Below are 27188 nucleotides of genomic sequence, written 5' to 3' on the forward strand. Positions count from 1 at the left end.
CACCCCCCGTGTCCCCACGCCCCCTCACTCTAACCATCCCAGTGTCGCCCCACCTTCAGCATTTTGACATTGTGCACCCCGGCCCCTGTCATTCCTGGAGCTCGACCCCAGCACCTCCCACGGCATGCCCTCCCAAACACACCCTCTGTCCCCCAGCTTTCTCCACAGTGTGCATCTCCCAGCTACTCCCACTCTCCACTGAACTGAACCCAACCTAAACCTCACCTCACCCAACACCACCCAACACCATCCCACCCCACCCAACACTAAACTGGGTGGCGGTGTGAGCTGTGAGCAGGACGCTAAGAGGCTGCAGGGTGACTTGGACAGGTTAGGTGAGTGGGCAAATGCATGGCAGATGCAGTATAATGTGGATAAATGTGAAGTTATCCACTTTGGTGGCAAAAACACGAAGGCAGAATATTATCTGAATGACGGCAAGATTAGGAAAAGGGGAGGTGCAACGAGATCTGGGTGTCATGGTTTATCAGTCATTGAAAGTTGGCATGCAGGTACAGCAGGCGGTGAAGAAGGCAAATGGTATGTTGGCCTTCATAGCTAGGGGATTTGAGTATAGGAGCAGGGAGGTCTTACAGCAGTTGTACAGAGCCTTGGTGAGTCGTCACCTGGAATATTGTGTTCAGTTTTAGTCTCCTGATCTGAGGAAGGACGTTCTTGCTATTGAGGGAGTGCAGCGAAGGTTCACCAGACTGATTCCCAGGATGGCTGGACTGACCTATGAGGAGAGACTGAATCAACTGGGCCTTTATACACTGGAGTTTTGAAGGATGAGAGGGGATCTCATCGAAACATATAAGTTTCTGACGGGATTAGACAGGTTAGATGCGGGAAGAATGTTCCTGATGTTGGGGAAGTCTAGAACCAGTAACATAGTCTTAGGACTGAGATAAGGAGAAACTTCTTCACTCAGAGTGTTGTTAACCTGTGGAATTCCCTGCCGCAGAGGGTTGTTGATGCCAGTTCATTGGATATATTCAAGAGGGAGTTAGATATGGCCCTTACGGCTAAAGGGATCAAAGAGTATGGAGAGAAAGCAGGAAAGGGTACTGAGGGAATGATCAGCCATGATCTTATTGAATGGTGGTGCAGGCTCGAAGGGCCGAATGGCCTACTCCTGCACCTATTTTCTATGTTACCTCACCCCGTCCCACCCCACCCCATCCCACCCCACCTCACCTCACCCCACCCATGCCTCCATCATAACCCTTCCTACTGTACTGACTCCATCCCCAGCTGCTTCTACTCTTGGGGTAATAGCCCCACCCGCTCCATGGGCTGTAATAGCCCCTCCCACCCCTCGGGCAGGACTAACCCCACCCACAGGTTTATTTTTAGCTGGTTTATTTTTTTGTCCAGAGAGCCAGAATTGGGCCGGGTTCGAAGGCAGCGGAGGAGAAGAGATCCAGCTCATGGTCCAAAATTGACAACAATGGCAACCGGGATCGGATGAAGCTGACTGACTTCAACTTCTTGATGGTGTTGGGGAAGGGCAGCTTCGGGAAGGTAAGAGTCACACTGTCCCACGGGCTTGGGCTCTGTTGTATGTGGGAAGCAGCCCGCCCAATTTACACTCCCACAATCCCTGCTCAACGCGTTACAAGTTGGGAAACATCTCCCAAAATTTCCTCCGGGGTGTTTTGAAGTGTAGTCACTGTTGTAATGTAGGAAATGCGGCAGCAATAAAATAATTTCCAGATAACCTGGGTTTTTTTTAGTGGTGTTGGTTGAGGGATAAATATTGGTCAAGAATTGGGAGAATTCCCCTGCTCCTCTTCTAAATAGTGGCCATGGGATTTTTAACGTCCATCTGAGAGAGCAGACAGGCCTCATTCAAAATATGGCACCTCTAAGTGCAGCACTCCCTCAGCACTGGAGTGTTGGTCTGGAAACCACCACCTCCTGACTCAGGCGAGAGTGCTACCCACAGAGCCACGGATGTCCTGCTGGGCAGGAAGCGCACGTTCATTACAAGCCAGATTGTTAGATGGAAGAAGACTACAGTCTATGTGGTTCTCCTTCTACCATCCCGGCCGACACATGATACCACATTGATTAAACCAATGAGTTGGTGAGAGGGCTGTGAGTCAGCGGCACAGAACTGGAATTGATCTCGTTGTGCACCCTCTGTGGTTTTATTGTCTAACAGAACATTGCGTCCTTTTATGTGTTGGAGCAGTTTCTTTAATGTGTTTGCTGCTGTGAAGATTGAGGGATACATTCTGAATTAGGTGGCTCGGATCTGTCATTTGATCTCCTCACCCTGGGGGCATAAATCAAAATTGAATGAACAAGAGCTGGGCCTCCAGTATATTATTTACATCCACTGCAGTCGTTCCAAACAGATGGCTCAGAATTGGTGTTTGTAATCAGTTCTGTGCCCAGGAGGAGCTTGAGGTTATTCTGTTCTAAAATTCCATTAACTTTGATCCAGAAATGAATACATTTGCCCTGCCATCCTGTTTCTCTTCCTAGTATTGTCCTATAATGAAACGTGCAGCCGGTTTTAGGATTGGTCACCCAGACAATTTGATCATCACAAACATAACTTCTTTTGTTGATTACAACACAGAAATGAATGACATTATGGCTGACTTGGGTGTAGGTTCCACACAACCCAAGGCAAGGTGACCATACGTCCCGCAGAAGGTACTGTGTCCCCGGGCAAACGATGTCCCCGGTTCATGACATTCATCCTCGAATATCCTAGCTGCCATTTTATTTGAATCAGCTCCATTCATCCCTAACTGCAGTTCGCATAAATCAACCCCCCGTACCCCGGGACACTGAGACAGAGCAATCAACAGGGCCCGCTGTTGTTCGACAGATCCCTAGCCCACAATGAAAGGGTGGATTACTGTTTGTTATCTGCTGAATTGCTTTGACCGAATTAGCTTTGGTTGGACCAATTAAAGGGCGGATCGCAGTTTGTCACAACAGTTTGGCTGAATTACATTGGTTCGGACCAATGAAAGGACAGAGTAGGAGGGGTGAGTGCTGGCCAATGGGGCAGCTGTGTTTGCGTGGGAGGTGTGATGGTGGTTTGCGTGAGTCGGAGCCCGGGGACAGGTAACACTGAAGGTGCGTTAATGCGCGGAGTGGAAGGGTTTTAGTGTCTGCCTCTGATGCGCAGACAGGGCTCGATACCTCAGTAACACTTGGTCCTATGAGAACAGTGCCAGTCTGAGGCTAAACATGGTTCTGTGTGTAGGTGTATATAGAAGGGACTGTCTTTATGCCTGAGGATAGCGGAACTGTTGCATGTCATTTCTGTAATGTATGCCCCTGGTGAGTATGCTCACAGGTTTGTAGAGCTGTTGCATTGTGAGTGGCTTAGCCAGTCACGTGATGTTCGCAAGACTCAATAAAACCCCAGTCAGTTGGATCTAGGTCATCCACGATGAGGTATGCAGTTGTGAGCCTAGTGGATGAACTGGTAATGTGTAGTATGATTGTTAAACCTTTGTTAATAAACCAACTTGTTCTTAATAGCAATGTGTTGCTATGAATTCTTAAGCAAAGAACCCATGAAGCAAATACATTACAATTTCCATTATAATAATGCCATAGGCAAACAGCATGCATCAACCATCTGTGTGTCTGGGCAACCCCCTCTCTCCCAGTCTGTTTATGACAGGACGACTCTTTTCCCTCACTGTGCCAAGGTGATCCCTTTCCCACGAATCTGTTTGTGCCAGGATGACCCTCTTCCACACTCTTGTCTGTCTGATTTTGGGGTGACCATATGGTGATTTTGTTTGAATTAATGTTTATACGTATTACTATACATACAAAGTGTATTAAATCATTCTGTTCGTAGTTTTATATTGCGCCACTAGATGGCAAATGTCATTTCTGTTCTCATTAAAATTACAACGCTCGTTATATCCACATTATCGTTGACTGTGTGATGGTTGATGGAGGGTAATCTCAACACGTATTCCACTAGCAGAAACAACAAAGTTGTCATGCTGGTTTTCTTGAAACGTGGAGCTAGCGCAGCAATTAATAAATCTGTTAAAATAAATGACTTGGGCATTGATGTGAAGAAATACATTTTCTGAATAGGTCATATCGACAGTGGGTACAATAAACTGATCTTCCGGAGCGTTGTTGTATAATTTATAAAAGGTTTCTGAATGCACTTCATTAGTGTGACGTCAGATCCGCGGTAATTATATGCACATTTGTTATGTGCAACTATTAAAATGTAGGCTGCTAAAAAATTGCCTTACTACACTGTGCAACCTACATTTTCTGTCCTGGCTACTTTGCTGTGCTCTCATCCTGTGACCCCCAGATTCAGTTTAGAAAGTATGGCAGAACCCTGAGCCAGGCTCACCAGATGCTGTAAGGCCATCTCGTGAATCTCATTCAAACACACTACCATCTACACTGTCCCATCAAACACTCCCAGGGCAGGTACAGGAGGTTAGATACAGAGTAAAGCTCCCTCTACACTGTCCCATCAAACACTCCCAGGGCAGGTACAGGGGGTTAGATACAGAGTAAAGCTCCCTCTACACTGTCCCATCAAACACTCCCAGGGCAGGTACAGGGGGTTAGATACAGAGTAAAGCTCCCTCTACACTGTCCCATCAAACACTCCCAGGGCAGGTACAGCACGAGGTTAGATACAGAGTAAAGCTCCCTCTACACTGTCTCATCAAACACTCCCAGGGGGCAGGTACAGCATGGGTTAGATACAGAGTAAAGCTCCCTCTACACTGTCCCATCAAACACTCCCAGGGCAGGTACAGCAAAGTTTAGATACAGAGTAAAGCTCCCTCTACACTGTCCCATCAAACACTCCCAGGGGGCAGGTACAGGGGGTTAGATACAGAGTAAAGCTCCCTCTACACTGTCCCATCAAACACTCCCAGGGCAGGTACAGCACGGGTTAGATAGAGAAAAGCTCCCTCTACACTGTCTCATCAAACACTCCCAGGGGGCAGGTACAGCATGGGTTAGATACAGAGTAAAGCTCCCACTACACTGTCCCAAGAATCTATCTCAGCCCAAACAGAAAAGACAACTCTGACTGAAACATGTTGAATTTGTGCTCCTCGGAACAGTTTCCTGTGGACTCTCCGAAGTTTGCGTTATCTTCTGAGGAAAATTAAATTGCGCACTAAGGCCAGCATTTTATAATGTCCATGAACATGTTCAACTCTAGTACAGACCTCTCCCAATATCACAAAACGTCAATGGCCACAACAGGAAATGGAGAAAATCTATGGCATGCTTGGGGCAAGTGCGGAATGAGGGGGGAATCTGTGGGGAGAGAGGGTATTGCAAAGGAGATACATCTCAGAAACAGGCCATTCGGCCCAACCAGTTCATTGCGTAGCGTGAGGGGAATGAGAGGGGATTGCATGGGCAAGAGGGGGAATCCATGCGGTGGGTGATCAGGTTCAGGGATCAGCATTGTAACGTGTAATATGGTGAGGTATTATGTTGTGTTCTAGTTACTGTGTCGTGTTATGTAACATGGTTTGTTATTGTATTGGTTGATGTGGTTTTGTTGTGTTGTACTGTGTGGTCTATTTAGGAATGTAGGGCCCAAGTTTCCACAGGATAAAAAACGGGCGCCCCTCCGAGCTGGGCCCCCGTTTTTCCGCACCTAAAACGGCGCCTAAAAAAAACCTCGCAATTCTGGAGCGTTCTGCAACTCCTTGTCTGCCTGGCGCAGCGCCCAGGGGGGCGGAGCCTACACTCGCGCCGATTTTGTGAATGGGAGGGGGCGGGTACTATTTAAATTAGTTTTTTTCCTGCCGGCAACACTGCGCGTGCGCGTTGGAACGTTCGCGCAGTGTGAAAAAAACATTGGCACTCGGCCATTTTTGTAGTTCTTTGTAGCTGTTTAATTTTTGAAATTTTTTTTAATAAAAGCACATTAGCTCTTGCAGTCTTCTCACTGTCTCCCCCCCCCCCCGGGAACGAAGCGACTGTTTAATTCCCTCCCCCCCCCCCCCCCCGGGAACGAAGCAACTGTTTAATTCCCTCCCCCCCCCCCCCCCCCCGGGAACGAAGCGACTGTTTAATTCCCCCCCCCCCCCCCCCCTGGAACGAAGCAACTGTTTAATTCCCTCCCCCCCCCCCCCCCCCCTGGAACGAAGCAACTGTTTAATTCCCCCCCCCCCCCCCTGGAACGAAGCAACTGTTTAATTCCCTCCCCCCCCCCCCCCCCGGGAACGAAGCAACTGTTTAATTCCCCTCCCCCCCCCCCCCCCCCCCCCCGGGAACGAAGCGACTGTTTAATTCCCCCCCCCCCCCCCCCCTGGAACGAAGCAACTGTTTAATTCCCTCCCCCCCCCCCCCCCGGGAACGAAGCGACTGTTTAATTTCCCCCCCCCCCCCCCCCCCCCCTGGAACGAAGCGACTGTTTAATTCCCCCCCCCCCCCCCCCCCCCCTGGAACGAAGCAACTGTTTAATTCCCCTCCCCCCCCCCCCCCCCCCCCCCCGGGAACGAAGCGACTGTTTAATTCCCCCCCCCCCCCCCCCCCCCTGGAACGAAGCAACTGTTTAATTCCCTCCCCCCCCCCCTGGAACGAAGCAACTGTTTAATTCCCTCCCCCCCCCCCCCCCCCTGGAACGAAGCGACTGTTTAATTCCCCCCCCCCCCCCCTGGAACGAAGCAACTGTTTAATTCCCTCCCCCCCCCCCCCCCCCTGGAACGAAGCGACTGTTTAATTCCCCCCCCCCCCCCCCCCCCCCCCTGGAACGAAGCGACTGTTTAATTCCCCCCCCCCCCCCCCCCCCCCCCCCCCCGGGAACGAAGCGACTGTTTAATTCCCCCCCCCCCCCCCCCCCCTGGAACGAAGCAACTGTTTAATTCCCTCCCCCCCCCCCCCCCCCCTGGAACGAAGCGACTGTTTAATTCCCCCCCCCCCCCCCCTGGAACGAAGCAACTGTTTAATTCCCTCCCCCCCCCCCCCCCCGGGAACGAAGCAACTGTTTAATTCCCCTCCCCCCCCCCCCCCCCCCCCCCCGGGAACGAAGCGACTGTTTAATTCCCCCCCCCCCCCCCCCCTGGAACGAAGCAACTGTTTAATTCCCTCCCCCCCCCCCCCCCCGGGAACGAAGCGACTGTTTAATTCCCCCCCCCCCCCCCCTGGAACGAAGCAACTGTTTAATTCCCCCCCCCCCCCCCCCCCCGGGAACGAAGCAACTGTTTAATTCCCTCCCCCCCCCCCCCCCCTGGAACGAAGCAACTGTTTAATTCCCTCCCCCCCCCCCCCCCCTGGAACGAAGCAACTGTTTAATTCCCTCCCCCCCCCCCCCCCCTGGAACGAAGCAACTGTTTAATTCCCCTCCCCCCCCCCCCCCCCCCCCCGGGAACGAAGCGACTGTTTAATTCCCCCCCCCCCCCCCCCCCCTGGAACGAAGCAACTGTTTAATTCCCTCCCCCCCCCCCCCCCCCTGGAACGAAGCGACTGTTTAATTCCCCCCCCCCCCCCCCCCCCCCCCCCCTGGAACGAAGCGACTGTTTAATTCCCCCCCCCCCCCCCCCCCCCGGGAACGAAGCAACTGTTTAATTCCCCCCCCCCCTCCCCCCCCCCCCCTGGAACGAAGCGACTGTTTAATTCCCCCCCCCCCCCCCCCCCCCCCTGGAACGAAGCGACTGTTTAATTCCCCCCCCCCCCCCCCCCCGGGAACGAAGCAACTGTTTAATTCCCCCCCCCCCCCTGGAACGAAGCGACTGTTTAATTCCCCCCCCCCCCCCCCCCCGGGAACGAAGCAACTGTTTAATTCCCCCCCCCCCTCCCCCCCCCCCCCCGGGAACGAAGCAACTGTTTAATTCCCTCCCCCCCCCCCCCCCCCCCCGGGAACGAAGCAACTGTTTAATTCCCTCCCCCCCCCCCCCCCCCGGGAACGAAGCAACTGTTTAATTCCCCCCCCCCCTCCCCCCCCCCCCCCGGGAACGAAGCAACTGTTTAATTCCCCTCCCCCCCTCCCCCCCCCCCTCGGGAACGAAGCGACTGTTTAATTCCCCCCCCCCCCCCCCTGCAGCATTCTCCGTGCCTGAAGCACTTTCACACAGGTAGGAAGATGGTTTATTTAATCTTTTCTTTGCTTCTAAATGTTTATTCAGGTTGGATTTATTTGTATAATATTTGTAGAAGTATAAATAAGGATTTATTGTAGAATTTAATGACTTCCCTTCCCCCCCACCTCGTTCTGGACGCCTAATTTGTAACCTGTGCCTGATTTTTTAATGTGTAGAACAGGTTTTAACAGTTCTACAAAAATCTTCACTTGCTCCATTCTACTTTAGTTTGGAGTACGTTTTCACTGTGGAAACTTTCAAATCAGGCGTCAGTGGCCGGACACGCCCCCTTTTGAAGAAAAAATTCTGTTCCAAAGTAGAACTGTTCTAACTGACTAGAACTGCAGAAAAAAAAATGTGGAGAATTGCGATTTCTAAGATAGTCCGTTCTCCACCAGTTGCTCCTAAAAAATCAGGCGCAAATCATGTGGAAACTTGGGCCCGTAGTGTTGTATCATGTGTCGTGTCATTGTGCTGTATTGTGTTTGATTGTGTGTCACTGTGTTATTTTGTTTTGTGGTGTGTCGTGTTGCTGTGTTCTCTGGGGTGATGTGTATTGTGTTGTATTATTCAGTGTTATTTTTGTGTTGTGTGTGATGGTGTGTTGTGTGGTGTGGTATTGAGGTGGGTTTTTTTATCTGTTCATGGGATGTGGGAGTCACTGGCAAGGCCGGCATTTATTGCCCATCCCTAATTGCCCTTGAGAAGGTGGTGGTGAGCCGCCTTCTTGAACCGCTGCAGTCCGTGTGGTGAAGGTGCGCCCACAGTGCTGTTAGGGAGGGAGTTCCAGGATTTTGACCCAGCGACGATGAAGGAATGGCAATATATTTCCAAGTCAGGATGGTGTGTGACTTTGAGGGGAACTTGTAGGTGATGATGCTCCCATGTGCCTGCTGCCCTTGTCATTCTAGGTGGTGGAGGTGCTGCTGAAGAAGCCTTGGCGAGTTGCTGCAGTGCATCTTGTAGATGGTGCACACTGCAGCCACGGTGCGCCGGTGGTGGAGGGAGTGAATGTTTAAGGTGGTGGATGGGCTGCCAATCAAGCGGGCTTCTTTGTCCTGGATGGTGGCCTTCTCGAGTGTTGTTGGAGCTGCACTCATCCAGGCAAATGGAGAGTATTCCATCACACTCCTGACATGTGCCTTGTAGATGGTGGAAAGGCTTTGGGGAGTCAGGAGGTGAGACACTCGCCGCAGAATACCCAGCCTCTGACCCGCTCTTGTTGCCACAGTATTTATGTGGCTGGTCCAGTTAAGTTTCTGGTCAATGGTGACCCCCAGGATGTTGATGGTGGGGGATTCGGCGATGGTAATAAGAACATAAAAACATAAGAATTAGGAACAGGAGTAGGCCATCCAGCCCCTTGAGCCTGCTCCGCCATTCAATAAGATCATGGCTGATCTGAATGTCAAGGAGCGGTGGTTAGACTCTCTCTTGTTGGAGATAGTCATGGCCTTTGTGTGGCACGAATGTTACTTGCCACTTATGAGCCCAATTCTGAATGTCGTCCAGGTCTTGTTGCATGCAGGCATGGACTGCTTCATTATCTGAGGAGTTGCAAATGGCACTGAACACAGTGCAGCCACCAGTGAACATCCCCACTTCTGACCTTATGATTGAGGGAAGGTCATTGATGAAGCGGCTGAAGATGGTTGGGCCTAGGACACTGCCCTGAGGAACTCCTGCAGCGATCTCCTGGGACTGGGATGATTGACCTCCAACCAACGTAACCATCTTCCTTTGTGCTCGGTTATGACTCCAGCCAGTGGAGAGTTTTCCCCGATTCCCACTGGCTTCAGTTTTATTGGGGCTCCTTGATGTCATTCTTGGTCAAATGCTGCCTTGATGTCAAGGGCAGTCACTCACACCTCTGGAATTCAGCTCTTTTGTCCATGTTTGGACCAAGGCTGTAATGAGGTCTGGAGCCGAGTGGTCCAGGCGGAACCCAAACTTGGCATCAGTGAACAAGTTATCAGTGAGTAAGTGCCGTTTGATAGCACTGTCGACAACACCTTCCATCACTTTGCTGATGATTGAGAGTAGACTGAGGGGGGGGGGGATTAGCCGGATTGGATTTGTCCTGCTGTTTGTGAACAGGACATACCTGGGCAGTTTTCCATATTGTCGGCTAGATGCCAGTGTTGTAGCTGTCCTGGAACAGCTTGGCTAGAGGCGCAGCTAGTTCTGGAGCACAAGTCTTCAGCACGACAGCCGAGATGTTGTCGGGGCCCATAGCTTTTGCTGTATCCAGTGCACTCAGCCGTTTCTTGATATCACGTGGAGTGAATCGAATTGGCTGAAGACTAGCTTATGTGATGGTGGGGACCTCAGGAGGAGGCCGTTATGGATCATCCACTCGGCACTTCTGGCTGAAGATGGTTGTAAATGCTTCAGCCTTGGCTTTTGCACTCACGTGCTGGGTTCCGCCATCATTGAGGATGGGGATATTCATGGAGTCTCCTCCTCCAGTTGATTGTTTAATGATCCACCACCATTCACAACTGGATGTGGCAGGACTACAGATCTTTAATCTGATCCATTGGTTGTGGGTTCACTTAGCCCTATCTATAGCATACATTTAGTTCTGTGTTGCAGCTTCCCCAGTTTGGCACCTCATTTTTAAGTACACCTGGTGCTGCTCCTGACATACTCTGCTACACTCTTCATTGAACCAGGGTTAGTCCCCTGGCTTAATGCTAATGGTGGAGTGAGGGTTATGCTGGGCCATGAGGTTATAGTTTGTAGTAGAATACAATTCTGCTGCTGCTGATTCACCTCATAGATGCTCAGTTTTGAGCTGCTAGATCTGTTCTGAATCTATCCCATTTAGCACGGTGGTCGTGCCACACAACGTGATGGAGGGTGTCCTCAGTGTGAAGACGGGACTTCATCTCCACAATGACTGTGCGGTGGTCACTGCTACCAATACTTTCATGGACAGATGCATCTGTGACAGGTAGATTGATGAGGACGAGGTCAAGTAGGTTTTTACCTCGTGTTGGTTCTCTCACCACCTGCTGCAGGTCCAGTCTAGCAGCAATGTCCTTCAAAACTCTGCCAGTTCGGTGCTACCGAGCCACTCTTGGTGATAGATATTGAAATCCCCCACCCAGAGTACGTTATGTGCCCTTGCTACTCTCAGTGCTTCTTCCAAGTGGTGTTCAACATGGAGGAGTACTGATTCATCAGCTGAGGGAGAGTGGTAGGTGGTAATCAGCAGGAGGTTGTCTTGCCCGTGTTTTACTTGAAGCTATGAGACATCATGGGGTCCAGAGTCAGTGTTGAGGACTCCCAGGGCCACTCCCTCCCGACTGTGCCACCACCCCTGGTGGGTCTGTCCTGCCGGTGGGACAAGACATACCCGGGGATGGTGATGGAGGAGTCTGGGACATTGGCTGAATGGTATGATTGACAGTCTGTTGCTTGACCAGTCTGTGGGACAGCTCTCCCAATTTTTGCCACAAGTCCCCAGATGTTGGTGAGAAGGACTTTGCTGGGTCGACTGGGCTGTTTCCGTAGCCAGTGCCGAGGTCAATCCAGTTTTATTCTTCTTCGTAGCGGTTGTGTGGTGCCTTGCTGGGCCATTTCAAGGTCAACCACATTGCTGTGGATCTAGAGTCACATGTAGGCCAGACCAGGTAAGGACGACAGATTTCCTTCCCTAAAGGGACATTAGTGAACCAGATGGACTTTAACGACAATCTGATAGTTTCATGGTCACCATTACTGACACTAGCTTTTTATTCTAGATTTATTTAAGTAACTGAATTTAGATTCCCCAGCTGCCATGGTGAGATTTGAACTCGTGTCTCTAGATCATTAGTTTGGGCCTCTGGATTACTGGTCCAGTGACATTACCACTATGCTACCATTCCCTATGTTGTGGTGTGTTGCTGGTGACACAGTTGACTCTGGAACATAAATGCATGTCTGTGTAATTATCAGGGGACATGTCTGAGATTCAGTATAGGTGGAGAAGTAAAAAGTCTGAAGAGGAATGTGTTTTAGGCGCTTGACAATCCTGGGGAGAATTTCTCCCTTCGATGGGAGATCTGTGGAAATTCCAGAGAAACGATGCAACAGGCCCACAGCATTCCAGGCGAAGAGTTTACAATTGTAGTTTCCAAAAGCAGTAATGCAGCCATGAGCCAACCTGAATACTGGAATCAGACCACCCTGTAACCCCTCTGTGTATGCACGGGATACTGCACACAGACATTTACACAGCCCACGCGCTCCAATCTACCACATCTTTCTCACAAAAAGGTCCTTTGTGCTGTCCTTCCTCTATATGGTGTCTCAGTGGGCAAAGGTGCTGCCAAGAGTAGCACGGAGTCAGGTTGGATCTTTGCTCTGTGCTGCGTTAACCTCCGTGAGAAATGGGGCGGCAGTACAGATGCTGCAGTTGATCTCATTACTCCTGCGTTTTAAACAAGAAAATCGGTCAGGATTCCTACGCCTGATCACTATTTAACGACCCCATGCTGGAAAGTTTTGATGGGTGGGTGTTGAGTAAAAGCAAATTCGAGCTCAGTTGTGAGATTCTCCACTGCTAATACCCAATACTTATCCTCACAATGAAGCATGGCCAGTGGGTGAGGGAGGAGCAGGCAGTGAGCTGGTACCTGTAACTCCAGGGCTAGGGCGGAGGGAGGGAGAAAGAGAATTGGCAGTTAGACGTATGGTTTACTTCATTCCTCAGTGTAAGTGGTGTTAGCCAGCACTGTCCAACTTGGCTCAGTGAGTGTGATGTGTGCTCTCTCTGTGCCTTGCAGGTGATGCTAGCTGAAAGGAAAGGCACTGACGAACTGTATGCCATCAAGATCCTGAAGAAGGATGTGGTGATCCAGGATGATGATGTGGAGTGCACCATGGTGGAGAAGAGAGTGCTGGCTGCTCCTGGGAAGCCCCAGTTCCTGACCCAACTCCACTCCTGCTTCCAGACAATGGTAAGTTGCAGAGGGAGGAGGAAGCATGCTTGTTATTACTGCCTCCATTAAGTTGCCGTCACAAATAAAACCACACCCTCCACTGTATGGGTGAAGATTTTGACCCCCTGGGAGTGAACCACAGCATCTTGGATCCCCAATGGTGCAGGGGCAGATTTACATTCTCTTCTCCAAAACACACTAACGCACCCTGGGGGTGATGCCAATCAAAGGCCTGGTTTCTCTGCACGGGAAGACAGGAGTCTGTTCCCCTTGCCCCAACCTGGACGTCACCAACCTCTAAGGGTTTTAAGGAGTCTTGGGAACAAACCGCCGTGCAATAGTTCGAAACCTTCAGAGTCTGTAAATGGCACTGACCTCATTCCCATGCCCTGCCCCACTCCGCGCACACGTCAGGTTTTGGGGTGGGGGTGACTCTAAATGGTGATGCTGCTTTCGTACAGGAAATTACTGATCCTTCCCCTCCGCTTGTAATACTGTCTCTGGTCCCCCACATTCCTCATTGTTGATTTTTATCTCCTCCAACGTTTGAGGTGAGAGTGGGAATGTTACCCAGCAGTCTCTGCGTTAATTCCTGTTATCGAAGGTTTGCACCCCACATGCTCAGTTACATCAGCTAGAATATCAGCATTAAAGGAGAAAGGAATTCAAGGCGCAATCAACCTGTGCATCACGGGCAGCAGTGCCTACTCTCATAAACTAGCAAGGAAATGTCTTATAAACATCTTCAATGTTTGTTGGCAACAGTCATTTCTAGGCTGACCGCTAGGGTGTGTGAATCATATCCTGAACATCACACTGCTCCTTACAGCCAAGTGGGGCAGGGAGGGCCCAGTAACATGCTTCTGAGAATATCATAACTCAACATTCACTTTAAAAACCTAAACTAATATAAAACCAACACTGGTAAAATGCAAGTTTGCAATTGATTTCAAAGACCCAGTTAAGATAACATCAGTGGCAGTGAGTCACTTAATTGTTGTCATTAGTTATTGCTAACATTACACACACATGCACTTCATTAAATGGAAACACGACAACTCATTTACATCAGAGCTGCTTCTAACCAGCACCAAATTAATCTGCTTAAATCAGCTGCAAAATGACCTTGAACAAATCTCTCTCTCCAGTGGCTGCAGCCCGGCTAATTAACCAATCCATCTTCCTTGATCCTTGACCTGTGCGACGCGATTCAATGGGCCTGCGTGTCTCATCAGAACAATCCAGTGTAACCGTGCTTCGCATAAAGCCTCTTAACACAGATTCCAGTTTGTATAAAAAGTATATTTCAAACCAGTTATTAACAGCATTGTTCTGAGTCGTGCAATCACTATAGAAACAGTTTTATTCACGGTCTGCACTAATTGGTCTTTGTGTATAATACACTGAGGCAATGTAAGATCTGATTATTGTGATCACTTTAACTACATAATGACAACACATTTGAAGCAGAGATGTGCTTTGCTGCTGTCTCTCATTCTGTATGTTTAAGAGTCAGCTACCGTGAGGTCTCCACATTGGGTCTATGAAAATCATATACCCCACCCCATACAGCAGAGTTAAAAAAACTCCCAGGGGCGGCTGGACTTATGGTCTAGTTGTACCTGGTTAAGTCAAACCAATCAGAAGATTCTGGGCTCTGTGCCTGGTCTGTGAGGAGTTAGCTGATCTGGGCCGAGGAAAGTGCTGTAAATGGCCTCCGCATTCCTGAGTAACAAGAAGGTTGTTCCTTCTGATTGTTACTTAGTAAAGGTTGCCTTTTCAAGTGTGCACTTTAGACGAGGACAGGATTTTTCTCAACTGTGATGCCTCCCACAACTGAATAGCCTGCTAACATTTGCCACACGTATTGAAGAATAGTATCTCAGCAAGAGGAGGGAAAATAGAACTGCGGGATAACTGGAAATAACGTATAAATTAAACATTTACTGGTATTAGTTACAGATAGAACAATAACAATCGCCATGAGTGAAATTCATAATTTCCTTTAAGGGAGAAGAAGAAATTCTACTCAAAAAATGTTTTGTGTCCGAGCTGCCCTGACCATCAAACGTGTGTGTGTGTGTGTGTGTGTGTGTGTGTTTTTATTTTTATCTTTAATTTTGTGAAAGGATACAGCAAGTAAAAAAATCTGGCTAGGCCCAAGGGCCAGAGTCCGAAAGAGTGAATTGCAGCGCCACGTCTCTGCCACCAGGGGGCGGTCTGTGTTATTTGTCAAGCTCTCCAGGGGGGCCTCTGGTGGCCGCTGCCCAGTACTGCAGCATCCCAGTACACAGCAGGACCAGGGGAGCTGACTGGGCTCAAACCTTGATTTCGCACTCGAAATAAGAGTAATTTTATTTCTTTGGACAAGAATAGTCTTTATATTCATATTCTCCAGAAGATGTCTGGCTCTAGTTTTTTGTCTATTCCTGCTCCTCCTGGCCTACAAAGAAACCAAAAAAATAACCAAAAGACAGAGGTTGAAGGTGATTGACAAAAGAACCACGGGTGACATGAGGACATATATATTTTTTACACAGTGCATTGTTGTGATCTGGAATGCTCCGCCTGAAGGTGGGGTGGAAGCAGAGTCAATAGTAAATTTCAAAATGGAATTGGATAAATACTCGAAGGGCCGAATGGCCTACTCCTGCACCTAGTTTCTATGTTTCTATGAATACATTTGCTGCCTCATGGGGAAAGAGCAGGGGAGTGGGACTATTTGGATAGCTTTACAAAGAGCCAGCACAGACACGATGGGCCGAATGGCCCCCTTCTGTGCTGTATCATTCTGAGATAAAGGAACCTCCCTTTCTCGGCCTCTTCATGCCCTAGCTCCTATTGCCACCAGGTTGGCCTGGCCTGGCCTGACAGGAAACCACCCAGCCAGCGACCTACCCAGCTGATTTTAATGACCAGCCTCATTAGCATGTCACTGGCGAGAAGCATTTACCCGGCTGTGACGATCAGTGGCAGGAGGCAGGAACAGAGGGAATGGCCCCCGGCACTGAGGTGGGGGTGGGGGGGAGTCTGGCAGGGATTGTGGGAGGGGTTGGGATACTCCAGGCAGAGAAGGCTAATGTTTCATTGTGAGGCCCACCAGCTTTGGGCGGATGTCCTTGCTGCCTAGAATTTCAAATTGCAGTCAGCCAGATGTGGCAAGAAGCCGGTGGTAAGTCCCCCACTCCATTTTAACTGCCCCTCCAGCCCATGGTCTACGCAATGCAGATATCATTCTATCTCTTCCACGTCTGCTTTCCCTCCTGTTTTCTCTCTTGGACTCTTGCTATTTATCTGTTTCTTTCCTCCCCATGTCGTTCCCTCTATTCCCATATCTCTGTCTCTTTCATTTGTGCCTCTTTGTTGCTCTAGTTGGTGAACCCTCTCTTTCTCTGACTCTTTCAGGTCTCTTTCTCTCTCCATCTACCTCTGTGCACCTGTGTCCCCATCTCATCCTCCATCTTTTTCTCTCTTTCCCGTGTCTGCCTGTCACTGTTTCTCTGTCTCTCACCTTCCTTGCCCATGTCTCTCTTTTTCAATGATTTCACGTTTCAGGAGGTGGTCACCCCGCAGCTTAAAGGTGTGCACACAGAGGGGAAGTGGGTGACCACCAGACGTAGTAAGTGTACGAGGCAGATAGTGCAGGAGTCCCCCGGGAGTCCATCTCTCGTTCAAACCGATAATTCACTTCTGAGTATCGGTAAGGACGACGGTGCCTCCGGGGGGAGTGCAGCCAGAGTCAATTCCAAGGCACCACGGGTGGCTCAGCTGCACAGGAGAGAGGGACAAAGAATAAAAGAGCCCTAGTGATAGGGGATTCTATAGTTGGGGGAACAGACAGGCGTTTCTACAGCCGTAGACGTGATTCCCGAATGGTTTTATGCCTCCCTGGTGCCAGGGTCAAGGATAACGCAGGGCATGGTGGGGGGCGGGGAAGGGTAAACAGCGAGAGGTCATGGTCAATATCGGGACCAACGACATAGATAAAATGAGGGATGAGGTCCTACAGGAAGAATTCAGGGAGCTAGGAGGAAAATTAAAGGGTAGGACCTCAAAGGTAGTAATCTCCGGGTTACTACCGGTGCCACGTGCTAATGAGTAGAAGGATAGAGAGGATGAACAAGTGGCTGGAAAGTTGATGTAGGAGGGAGGGCTTTAAATTCTTTAAGCATTGGGACCGCTTCTGGGGGAGATGGGACCTGTACAAACCAGATGGGTTGCACCTCAACAGCGCCAGGACCAATATCCTCATGGGGAGTTTTGCTACTGCTGTTGGGGAGAGTTTAAACTGGCTTGGCAGGGGGATGGGAACCAGAGAACAAATTCAAAAGGGAAGGAAGTAAAGCAGAAATTGGATAGCAAGAATCTAGAAAGCGAATCTGTAAGACAGAGGAAACAAGGCTTAGTAAGTAGTAATCAAGGAGGTCTTCCTGTGCTGAATGGTATATAGTTTAATGCAAGGAGTATAGCGAATAAGGCGGATGAGCTCAGAGCACAGGTAGACACTTGGGAGTATGACATTATAGTCATTACAGAAACATGGCTGAAAGAGGGGCAGGTTTGGCAGATCAATATTCCTGGCTACAGGATTTTTAGACAAGATAGAGAGGGGGGTAAAAAGGGGGCGGGGTTGCGGTACTGATTGAAGAAACTATTACAGCGGTGAGGGGGGATGATATGTTAGAGGGATCATCAAATGAGGCCATGGGTCGAATTGAAAAATAAAAAAGGGGTGATCACACTGTTGGGCGTGTATTATAGACCCCCAGACAGTGAGAGGGAGATAGAGGAGCATAGAAACATAGAAAATAGGTGCAGGAGCAGGCCATTCAGCCCTTCTAGCCTGCACAGCCATTCAACGAGTTCATGGTTGAACATGAAACATCAGTACCCCCTTCCTGCTTTCTTGCCATACCCCGAGTAGTAAGGACTTCATCTAACTCCCTTTTGAATATATTTAGTGAATATGTAGGCAAATTGCTGTGAAGTCCAAAAACCATAGAATGGTAATAGCGGGGGATTTTAACTATCCAAATATTGACTGGGACAAATTTAGTGTGAAGGGTATAGAGGGTGCGGATTTCTTGAAATGCATTCAAGAGAACTTTTTTAGCCAGTATGTAACAAGCCCAACACGAGAGGGGGCAGTCTTGGATTTAGTTTTGGAGAATGAAGCTGGGCAGGTTGAAGGGGCACTTGGGTGCCAGTGACCATAATTCAGTCAGATTCAAGTTGGTTATGGATAAGGACAAGGATAGGCCTGGAATAAAAGTTCCAAATTGGGGGAAAAGCTAATTTTGCTAAGTTAAGGAGTGATTTGGCCATAGTGGACTGGAAACAGCTACTTGTAGGTAAACAAGTGTTGGAACAGTGGGAGGCATTTGAGGAGGAGATCCGGAAGGCTCAGGCCAAACATGTGCCTTTAAAGAAAAAAGTTGGGATAAATAATTCTAGAGCCCCCTGGATGTCCAGGGACTTACAGGGGAGGATTAAAAAAAAAGGGCTGCTTATGTCATATACCAACAGCTAAATACTATAGCATCTTTAGAGGAATATAGAAAGTTAAGAGGCAAAATTAAAAAGGATATTAGGAATGCTAAGAGAAAGCACGAGAAATTCTTGGCCAATAAATTTAAGGAAAACCCTAAGATGTTTTATAAATATATTAAGAGTAAGAGGGTAACTAAGAAAGGGTAGGGCCTATTAGAGACCATGAGGGTAATCTTTGTGTGGAGGCGGAAGATGTCGGTAGGGTTCTTAACAAATACTTTGCATCTGTTTTCACAAAGGAAAGGGACAATGCAGATACTGCTATCGAGGAGAAGTGTGATATTCTGGATGAAATAAATATAGTGAGAGAGGAAGTATTAAGGGGTTTAGCAGCTTTGAAAGTAGATAAGTTCCCAGGCCCAGATGAAATGCATCCCAGGCTGTTGAGCGAAGTAAAAGAGGAAATAGCAGAGGCCTTGACCATCATTTCCAATCCTCCTTGGACCTGGGCATAGTGCCGAAGGATTGGAGGACTGCTAATGTAGTACCCTTGTTTAAGAAGGGAGAAAGGGATAGGCCGAGTAATTACAGGCCTGTCAACCTAACCTCAGTGGCGGGGAAATTATTGGGAAAAATCCTGAAAGACAGGATAAATCTACATTTGGAAAGGCAAGGATTAATTAGGGACAGTCAGCACGGATTTGTTAAGGGAAGATCGTGTTTGACTAACCTGATGGAATTTTTTGAGGTGGTAACCAAGAGGGTGGATGAGGGTAGTGCGTACGATGTAGGAGATATGGACTTTAGCAAGGCTTTTGATAACATCCCACATGGTAGACTGGTCACGAAGGTTAAAGCCCATGGGATACAAGGCAAAGTGGCAAGTTGAATCCAAAATTGGCTTAAGAAGCAAAGGGTAATGATTGATGGATGTTTTTGTGACTGGAAGGATGTTTCCAGTGGGGTTCCGCAGGGCTCAGTACTGGGTCTCTTGCTTTTTGTGGTATCGATCAACAATTTAGATTCGAATATAGGGAGTATGATTAAGAAGTTAGTAGTCGATACTAAAATTGTCTGTGTGGTTGATAATGAAGAGAAAAGTCATGGGCTGCAGGAGGATATCAATCTACTGGTCAGGTGGCAGAGCAGTGACAAATGGAATTTAATTCCGAGAAGTGTGAGGTGATGCACTTTGAGAGGGCTAATAAGGAAAGGGTAACTAGTGGGGTGCCACAGGGATCAGTGCTGGGACCCCAACTATTTACAATCTATTAACGACTTGGAAGAAGGGATTGAGTGTAATGTAGCCAAGTTTGCTGACGATACAAAGATGGGAGGAAAAGCAATGTGTGAGGAGGACACAAAAAATCTGCAAAAGGACATAGACAGGCTAAGTGAGTGGGCAAAACTTTGGCAGATTGAGAATAATGTTGGAAAGTGTGAGGTCATACACTTTGGCAGAAAAAAATCAAAGAGCAAGTTATTATTTAAATGGAGAAAGATTGCAAAGTGTTGCAGTACAGCGGGACCTGGGGGTACTTATGCATGAAACACAAAGGATAGTATGCAGGTACAGCAAGTGATCAGGAAGGCCAATGGAATTTTGGTCTTTATTGCAAAGGGGATAAGAGTATAAAAGCAGGGAGGTCTTGCTACAACTATACAGGGTATTGGTGAGGCCACACCTGGAATACTGTGTGCAGTTTTGGTTTCCATATTTACAAAAGGGTATACTTGCTTTGGAGGCAGTTCAGAGAAGGTTCACTAGGTTGATCCTGGGGATGAGGGGGTTGACTTATGAGGAAAGGTTGAGTAGGTTGGGCCTCTACTCATTGGAATTCAGAAGAATGAGAGGTGATCTTATCGAAACGTATAAGATTATGAGGGGGCTTGACAAGGTGGATGCAGAGAGGATGTTTCCACTGATGGGGGAGACTAGAACTAGAGGGCATGATCTTAGAATAAGGGGCCGCCCATTTAAAACTGAGATGAGGAGAAATTTCTTCTGTGGAATTCACTGCCTAAGAGAGCTGTGGAAGCTGGTACATTGAATAAATTTAAGACAGAAATAGACAGTTTCTTAAACGTTAAGGGGTTATGGGGAGCGGACAGGGAATTGGAGCTGAGTCCATGATCAGATCAGCCATGATCTTATTTAATGGCGGAGCAGGCTCGAGGGTCCGTATGGCCTACTCCTATTCCTATTTCTTATGTTCTAATGTGTATACATTAAGCAATAGGCCACTTAATAGTGTAGATGAACAAAGGGACCTTGGAGTGCTTGTCCACAGATCCCTGAAAGTAACAGGCCAGGTGGATAAGGTGGTTAAGAAGCCAAACGGAATGCTTGCCTTTATTGGCCGAGGCATAGAATATAAGAGCAGGGAGGTTATGCTTAAATTGTATAATACTTTGGTTGGGCCACAACTGGAGTACTGCGTGCAGTTCTGGTCGCCGTTTTATGGGAAGGACGTGATTACACTAGAGAGGGTGCAGAGGAGATTTACTAGGATGCTGCCTGGAATGGAATCTTAGTTATGAGGACAGATTGGATAGGCTGGGTTTGTTCTCATTGGAACAGAGGAGGTTGAGAGGAGACCTCATTGAGGTGTACAAAATATTGAGGGGCCTGGACATAGTGGATAGTAAGGTCCTAATTCCATTGGTGGAAGAGTCTATTACAAGGGGGCATAGTTTTAAGGTGGTTGGTGGAAGGTTTAGAGGGGATTTGACGGGTGGCTTCTTTATACAGAGGGTTGTGGGGATCTGGAACTCGCTGCCTGGAAGAGTGGTGGATGCAGAAACCCTCACCACTTTTAAGAGATGGTTGGATGGGTACTTAAAGTGGAGCAACTTGCAGGGTTACGGACCCAGAGCTGGTAATTGGGATTAGATTGCATAACCTTTTGTTGGACAGCGCAAATATAATGGTAAGTACTGCAGGGAATCGAATACGGCAGGGTGATCTCCTGGACTAGTTTCAATCGCCTAGATGGATTGGAGAGGAATTTTCTCAGGTTTTTTCTCCCAGAATTGGCCTGGGTTTTTATCTGGTTTTTGCCTCTCCCAGGAGATCACATGGTTCCGGTTGGGGTGGAGTGTAGAATGTTTCAGTATAAGGGGTATCACAGCTGTGTGAGGCGGACTGGTTGGTCTGGGTGCTCTTTGCCTTTCCGTCATTGTTCATAGGTTTGTATGTAACCTTCAGGGCTGCTGACCAAGGGCCGTGGGACTCTTTGTCGGCCGGCATGGACACGATGGGCCGAAATGGCCTCTTTAGCGCTGTAAATGTCTTATGTTTCTATGTTTCTATTTTATCTCTGCACCACGCTCAGCTCTAGTGATTAGGTGTGGTAAGAAATATTCAAAGTGACTCCATGAAATGTGGAAGTGTCTACAAGAACATAATGGGCCCAAGTTTCGGGCCGCGCCTAGAACGGCGCAGCCCCGACCTGGACGCCCGTTTTTCACGCCACAAAGTGCGCCTAAAAAAAACTTCCAGATTCTCCGGCTCCCTGCTGGTCGTTTGCAGCTCAGCGCAGCGCAGCACGAGCAGTAGGGGGCGGAACCAGGTCCCTGCGCTGGAAACAGTGCCGGGACCTCTGCACATGCGCGCTACAGTGGGCGCGCATGTGCAGTAGCTCCAGGCGCCCAAAACTGTGTGGGAGGGGCCCGAAGCACACAGCCCCTAGCCCTGGCCGAATGGCCTCACTGGGGCTGCGTGAATAAGGCTCCTCCCACGCCCAGCTCCTGCTTCCTCCCGACCCGACTCGACTCCCGCTTCCCACCCCCCCCCCCCCCCCCCACTGGACTGCCCTCCCCCCCCGACCCGACCTCCGCTTCCCCTGCTCCCGACCTTCCCCCCCCCCCCACCTCCCTGACCGACCTCCGCTCCCGACCGATCTCCCCACCCCACCCCCCCCCCCCCCGATCTCTCCGCCCATCCCCCGACCAATCTTCGCCCCCCCCCCCGACTGATCTCCGCCCCCCCGACCGACCCCACCCGGACTCCTGACCCGACGCCACCTACCTGTCAATCCGGTAAGTCTAAGCTCGAAGTCTTGGGCCTGGCCGGGCCTCCCTCTCCTTTCTTTCTCTCCCTCTCTCTCTTCTCTCTCTCTCTCTCTCTCTCTCTCTCTCTCTCTCTCTTCCCCCCTTCTCTTCCCCTCTTCTCTTCCCCTCCCTCCCTTCTCTTCCCCCTCCCCTCCCTCTTCCCCCCCCTCCCTCCCTTCTCTCCCCCCCTCCCCTCCCTCCCTTCTCACACCCCCTCCCTTCTCACACCCCCTCCCTTCTCACCTCCCCTCCCTTCTCACCTCCCCTCCCTTCTCACCCCCTCCCCTCCCTCCCTTCTCACCCCCTCCCCTCCCTCCCTTCTCACCCCCCTCCCTTCTCACCCCCTCCCCTCCCTCCCTTCTCACCCCCCAACCCCTCTCCCCCACTACACCCCCCCTCCTCCCCCTCCCCTCCACCCCCCCTCCCCATCCTCCCCCTCCCCTCCACCCCTCGCTGTCAGAAACACAGACAGAGAGTGAGAGAGACACACACAGGTAGACAGAGAGATAGAGACACGAACAGAGACACACGGGGGGGGGGGGAACGTCCCAGCACGCTGTTGGAGGACTCCTGGCGCTACAGTCAGTAAGTAGAAAATGTTTTGTTTTATTGATTTTTTTTTTTTAATTATTTTTTATTAATTTTTTTTGATTGGTTTATTGGTTGATTTATTGATGTATTTATAATTTATTATTGACGATGACTCTTTTTGTAAAATTGAAGTGTTTAATGTTTGTAAACTTTCCTTTAAACCCCCCCCCCTCCCATTCCCTACACCTGATTTGTAACCTACGCCTGATTTTCTAAAGTGTAGACAAGGTTTTTTCGAGCGTACAAAAATCTTCACTTACTCCATTCTAAGTTAGTTTGGAGTAAGTTTTCACTGCTGAAACTTTGAAAACAGGCATAAGTGGCCGGACACGCCCCCTTTTGAAAAAAAAATTCTGTTCCAAAGTGAAACTGTTCTAACTGACTAGAACTGGAGCAAACTAAATGCCGAGAATTTGAATTTCTAAGACACTCCGTTCTACCAGTTGCTCCAAAAAATCAGGAGCAACTGAGGCCGAAACTTGGGCCCAACGACACCAAAAATATAATAATGAATAGTATGGATTTCAAAAGGAAAAGTTTTGCTTGACCAACCTCTTTAAATTCTTTGAAGAGGTAACAGTGAGAGTAGACAAGGGTAATGCAATGGATGTAATTTATCTAGATTTCCAAAAGGCCTTTGATAAGGTGCCACATAATAGGAATCATAGAAATTTACAGCGAAAGGAGGCCATTTCGGCCCATCATGTCCGCGCCGGCTGACCAAGAGCTATCCAGCCTAATCCCACTTTCCAACTCTTCGTCCGTAGTCCTGATAAATAAAGTCAGAACATGCTGAGTTGGAACAAGTAGCAGAATGTTTAGCCAGCTGGCTGCAAGACAGAGCAGTGAGCAGGGATAAAGGGTAACTGTTCACAGTGGCAGAGGTTGAAAGTGAGATCCCACAAGGATCAGTGCTGGGACCACTGTTATTCACAATTTATATCAACAATTTACACTTTGGAACACAATTTCTAAATTTGCGAATGACGGGGGTGGGGGGGGGTGTATAGTCAATATTAAGGAGGACTGCAACAAATTACAAGATGTTTATAAACTTGCTGAATGGACATATAATTGGCAAATGAATTTCAACACAAGTGTGAGGTATTAGATTTTGGTAAGGAAAATAAGGTCGCATATTACTTGGAAAATAAGAATCTAAATGGGGTAGAGGAACAAAGGGATCTAGGAGTACAAATTTAAGACAGAAATAAACAGTTTCTTAAACGATAAGGGGTTATGGCAAGCGGGCAGGGAGATGGACCTGAGTCCATGATCGGATCAGCCATGATCGTATTGAATGGCGGAGCAGGCTCGAGGGGCCGTATGGCCTATTCCTGCTCCTATTTCTTATGTTCTTATGCTTTTAAATGCTCAAATCACTAAAAGTAATAATGCAGATTAATAAGGCTATTTAAAAAAGCACGAGGGTTTTATTGCGTTCCTAACACAGGTGAGACTGCACACGGGAAGGTTAAAGTAACAGTGACCTCAGCCTTTATTAAGACACTCCAGAGTGAGGAACAGGCCTTAGGGGCCGGCTTATATACAGTGCTCCCAAGGGATGCTGGGATCCCTTGGGACTTCAGGGGATGCGCTCCCTGGTGGCGGAACATGGGAGTGCATGCTTTACAGATACACAACATCACACCCCGCCCCCCCCCCCCCGAAAGTCAAAGTGAAAACTATTTACAAGGTGAGGCGGTCGGGAGCCTTTCTTTCCCTGGTAGACCGCCTCGGTACAAATGTCTGTTCTGGTGTGTTGGCTGTGCCCTCGCTGGGCTGGCGTGTTGGCGGCCCTGCAGGGCTGCTGGGTGAGCCTGGCCTTGCTGGGCTGTTGGGCGTGATGGGTTCGATTTCCTGTTCCGGGGTGGTGTCGTTGATCCTTTGGGTGTGTGTTGTGGGCTCGAAAAAGGTGGTGTCTGCTGTGGGTTGTTCAGGGCAGTCTGTGAACCACAGCCTCGTTTGGTCCAGATGCTTTCTGCAAATTTGTCCATTGTCTAGTTTGACTACAAACACCCTACTCCCTTCTTTAGCTATCACCGTGCCCGCGATCCACTTGGGACCATGTCCATAGTTTAGCACATACACAGGGTCATTCAGATCAATTTCCCGTGACACAGTGGCACGACCATTGTTTACATTTTGTTGCTGCCGCCTGCTCTCTACCTGATCATGCAGGTTGGGGTGAACCAGCGAGAGTCTGGTTCTAAGTGTCCTTTGTCCTTTTCATGAGTAGCTCAGCCGGGGGCACCCCTGTGAGCGAGTGGGGTCTCGTGCGGTAGCTGAGCAGTACTCGGGACAGGCGGGTTTGGAGTGAGCCTTCTGTGACTCGTTTAAGGCTCTATTTGATTGTTTGTACTGCCCGCTCTGCCTGCCTATTGGAGGCTGGTTTAAACGGGGCCGAGGTGACATGTTTGATCCCATTGCGGGTCATAAATTCTTTAAATTTGGCACTGGTGAAACATGGCCCGTTGTCACTGACCAGTATGTCAGGCAGGCCGTGAGTGGCAAACATGGCCCTCAGGCTTTCAATGGTGGCGGTGGCGGTGCTTCCCGACATTATTTCACATTCAATCCATTTTGAAAAAGCATCCACCACCACCAAGAACATTTTACCGAGAAACGGGCCCGCATAGTCAACATGGATCCTCGACCATGGTCTGGAGGGCCAGGACCACAAACTTAGTGGTGCCTCTCTGGTCGCGTTGCTCAACTGAGCACACATGCTGCATTGCCGTACACAGGACTCTGTCAGAGTCGATACCGGGCCACCACACGTGGGATCTGCTAACCGCTTTCATCATTACTATACCCGGGTATGTGCTGTGGAGATCCGAGATGAACGTCTCCCTGCCCTTTTTGGATAGCACTACACGGTTATCCCACAACAGGCGGTCTGCCTGAATCAACAGCTCGTCCTTTCGCCGCTGGAACGGCTTGATTAACTCTTGCATTTCAACGGGGATGCTGGCCCAGCTCCCATGCAGTACAGTTTTTTACCAGAGACAGGAGAGGATCTTGGCTGGTCCAAATCCTAATCTGACGGGTCATGACAGGTGATTTATCATTTTCAAATGCTTCCATGACCATCAACAAGTTTGCAGGCTGCACCATTTCCACCCCCATGGTGGGCAATGGTAGCCAACTGAGAGCATCAGCACAGTTCTCGGTGCCTGGCCTGTGGCGGATGGTATAGTTATACGCTGATAGCGCGAGTGCTTACCTTTGTATGCGGGCTGAGGCATTAGTATTTATCCCCTTGTTTTTAGCGAACAGGGATATGAGGGGCTTGTGATCGGTTTCCAGCTCAAATTTGAGGCCAAGCAGGTACAGATGCATTTTCTTTACCCCGAACACACATGCTGATGCCTCTTTCTTAATCATGCTGTAGGCCCTCTCGGCCTTAGATAAGCTCCTGGAGGCATAGGCGACAGGTTGCAACTTCCCCGCAACGTTAGCTTGTTGTAATACAAACCCGACTCCGTACGACGACACATCACATGCTAGCACAAGTCTTTTACATGGGTTATACAATACAAGCAGCTTGTTGGAGCATAAAATGTTTCTGGCTTTCTCAAAAGCAATTACTTGGTATTTTCCCCATACCCAGTTCTCACCTTTGCACAATAACACATGTAGGGGCTCTAAGAGGGTGCTTAACCCCAGTAGGAAGTTACCAAAATAGTTGAGAAGTCCCAGAAACGACCGCAGCTCCTTGACGTTCCATGGCCTGGGCGTGTTCCTGATAGCCTCTGTCTTGGCATCTGTGGGCTGAATGCCGTCCGCCACGATCTTTCTCCCCAAAAACTCCACTTCTGTTGCGATGAAGACGCATTTCAACCTCTTCAGCCGCAGCCCTACATGATCCAGTCACTGGAGGACCTCCTCCAGGTTTTGTAGGTGCTTGACGGTGTCCCGACCCGTGACCAATATGTCGCCCTGAAAAACCACCGTGCGTGGTGCCGACTTGAGTAGGCTCTCCATGTTTCTCTGGAAGATCACTGCAGCCGACCGAATTCCAAACGGGCATCTGTTGTAGATGAACAGTCCC

General features: G+C 49.2%; 1 protein-coding gene across 4 annotated transcripts in view; it reads left to right on the plus strand.

Moving 5' to 3' along the window:
- Positions 1-27188, plus strand: part of LOC139281292 (protein kinase C beta type) — a 387614-nt gene that overhangs the window by 306631 nt on the left and 53795 nt on the right. For all 4 annotated transcript variants that reach the window (XM_070901417.1, XM_070901419.1, XM_070901416.1 and 1 more), the window contains 2 exons: positions 1378-1524; positions 12845-13018. In XM_070901417.1, coding sequence (XP_070757518.1) covers positions 1378-1524; positions 12845-13018 — 321 coding nt within the window. The remainder of the gene's footprint in view (positions 1-1377; positions 1525-12844; positions 13019-27188) is intronic.

This window comes from Pristiophorus japonicus, chromosome 15, assembly GCF_044704955.1.
Source record: "Pristiophorus japonicus isolate sPriJap1 chromosome 15, sPriJap1.hap1, whole genome shotgun sequence".
Taxonomy (NCBI): Eukaryota; Metazoa; Chordata; class Chondrichthyes; family Pristiophoridae; genus Pristiophorus; species Pristiophorus japonicus.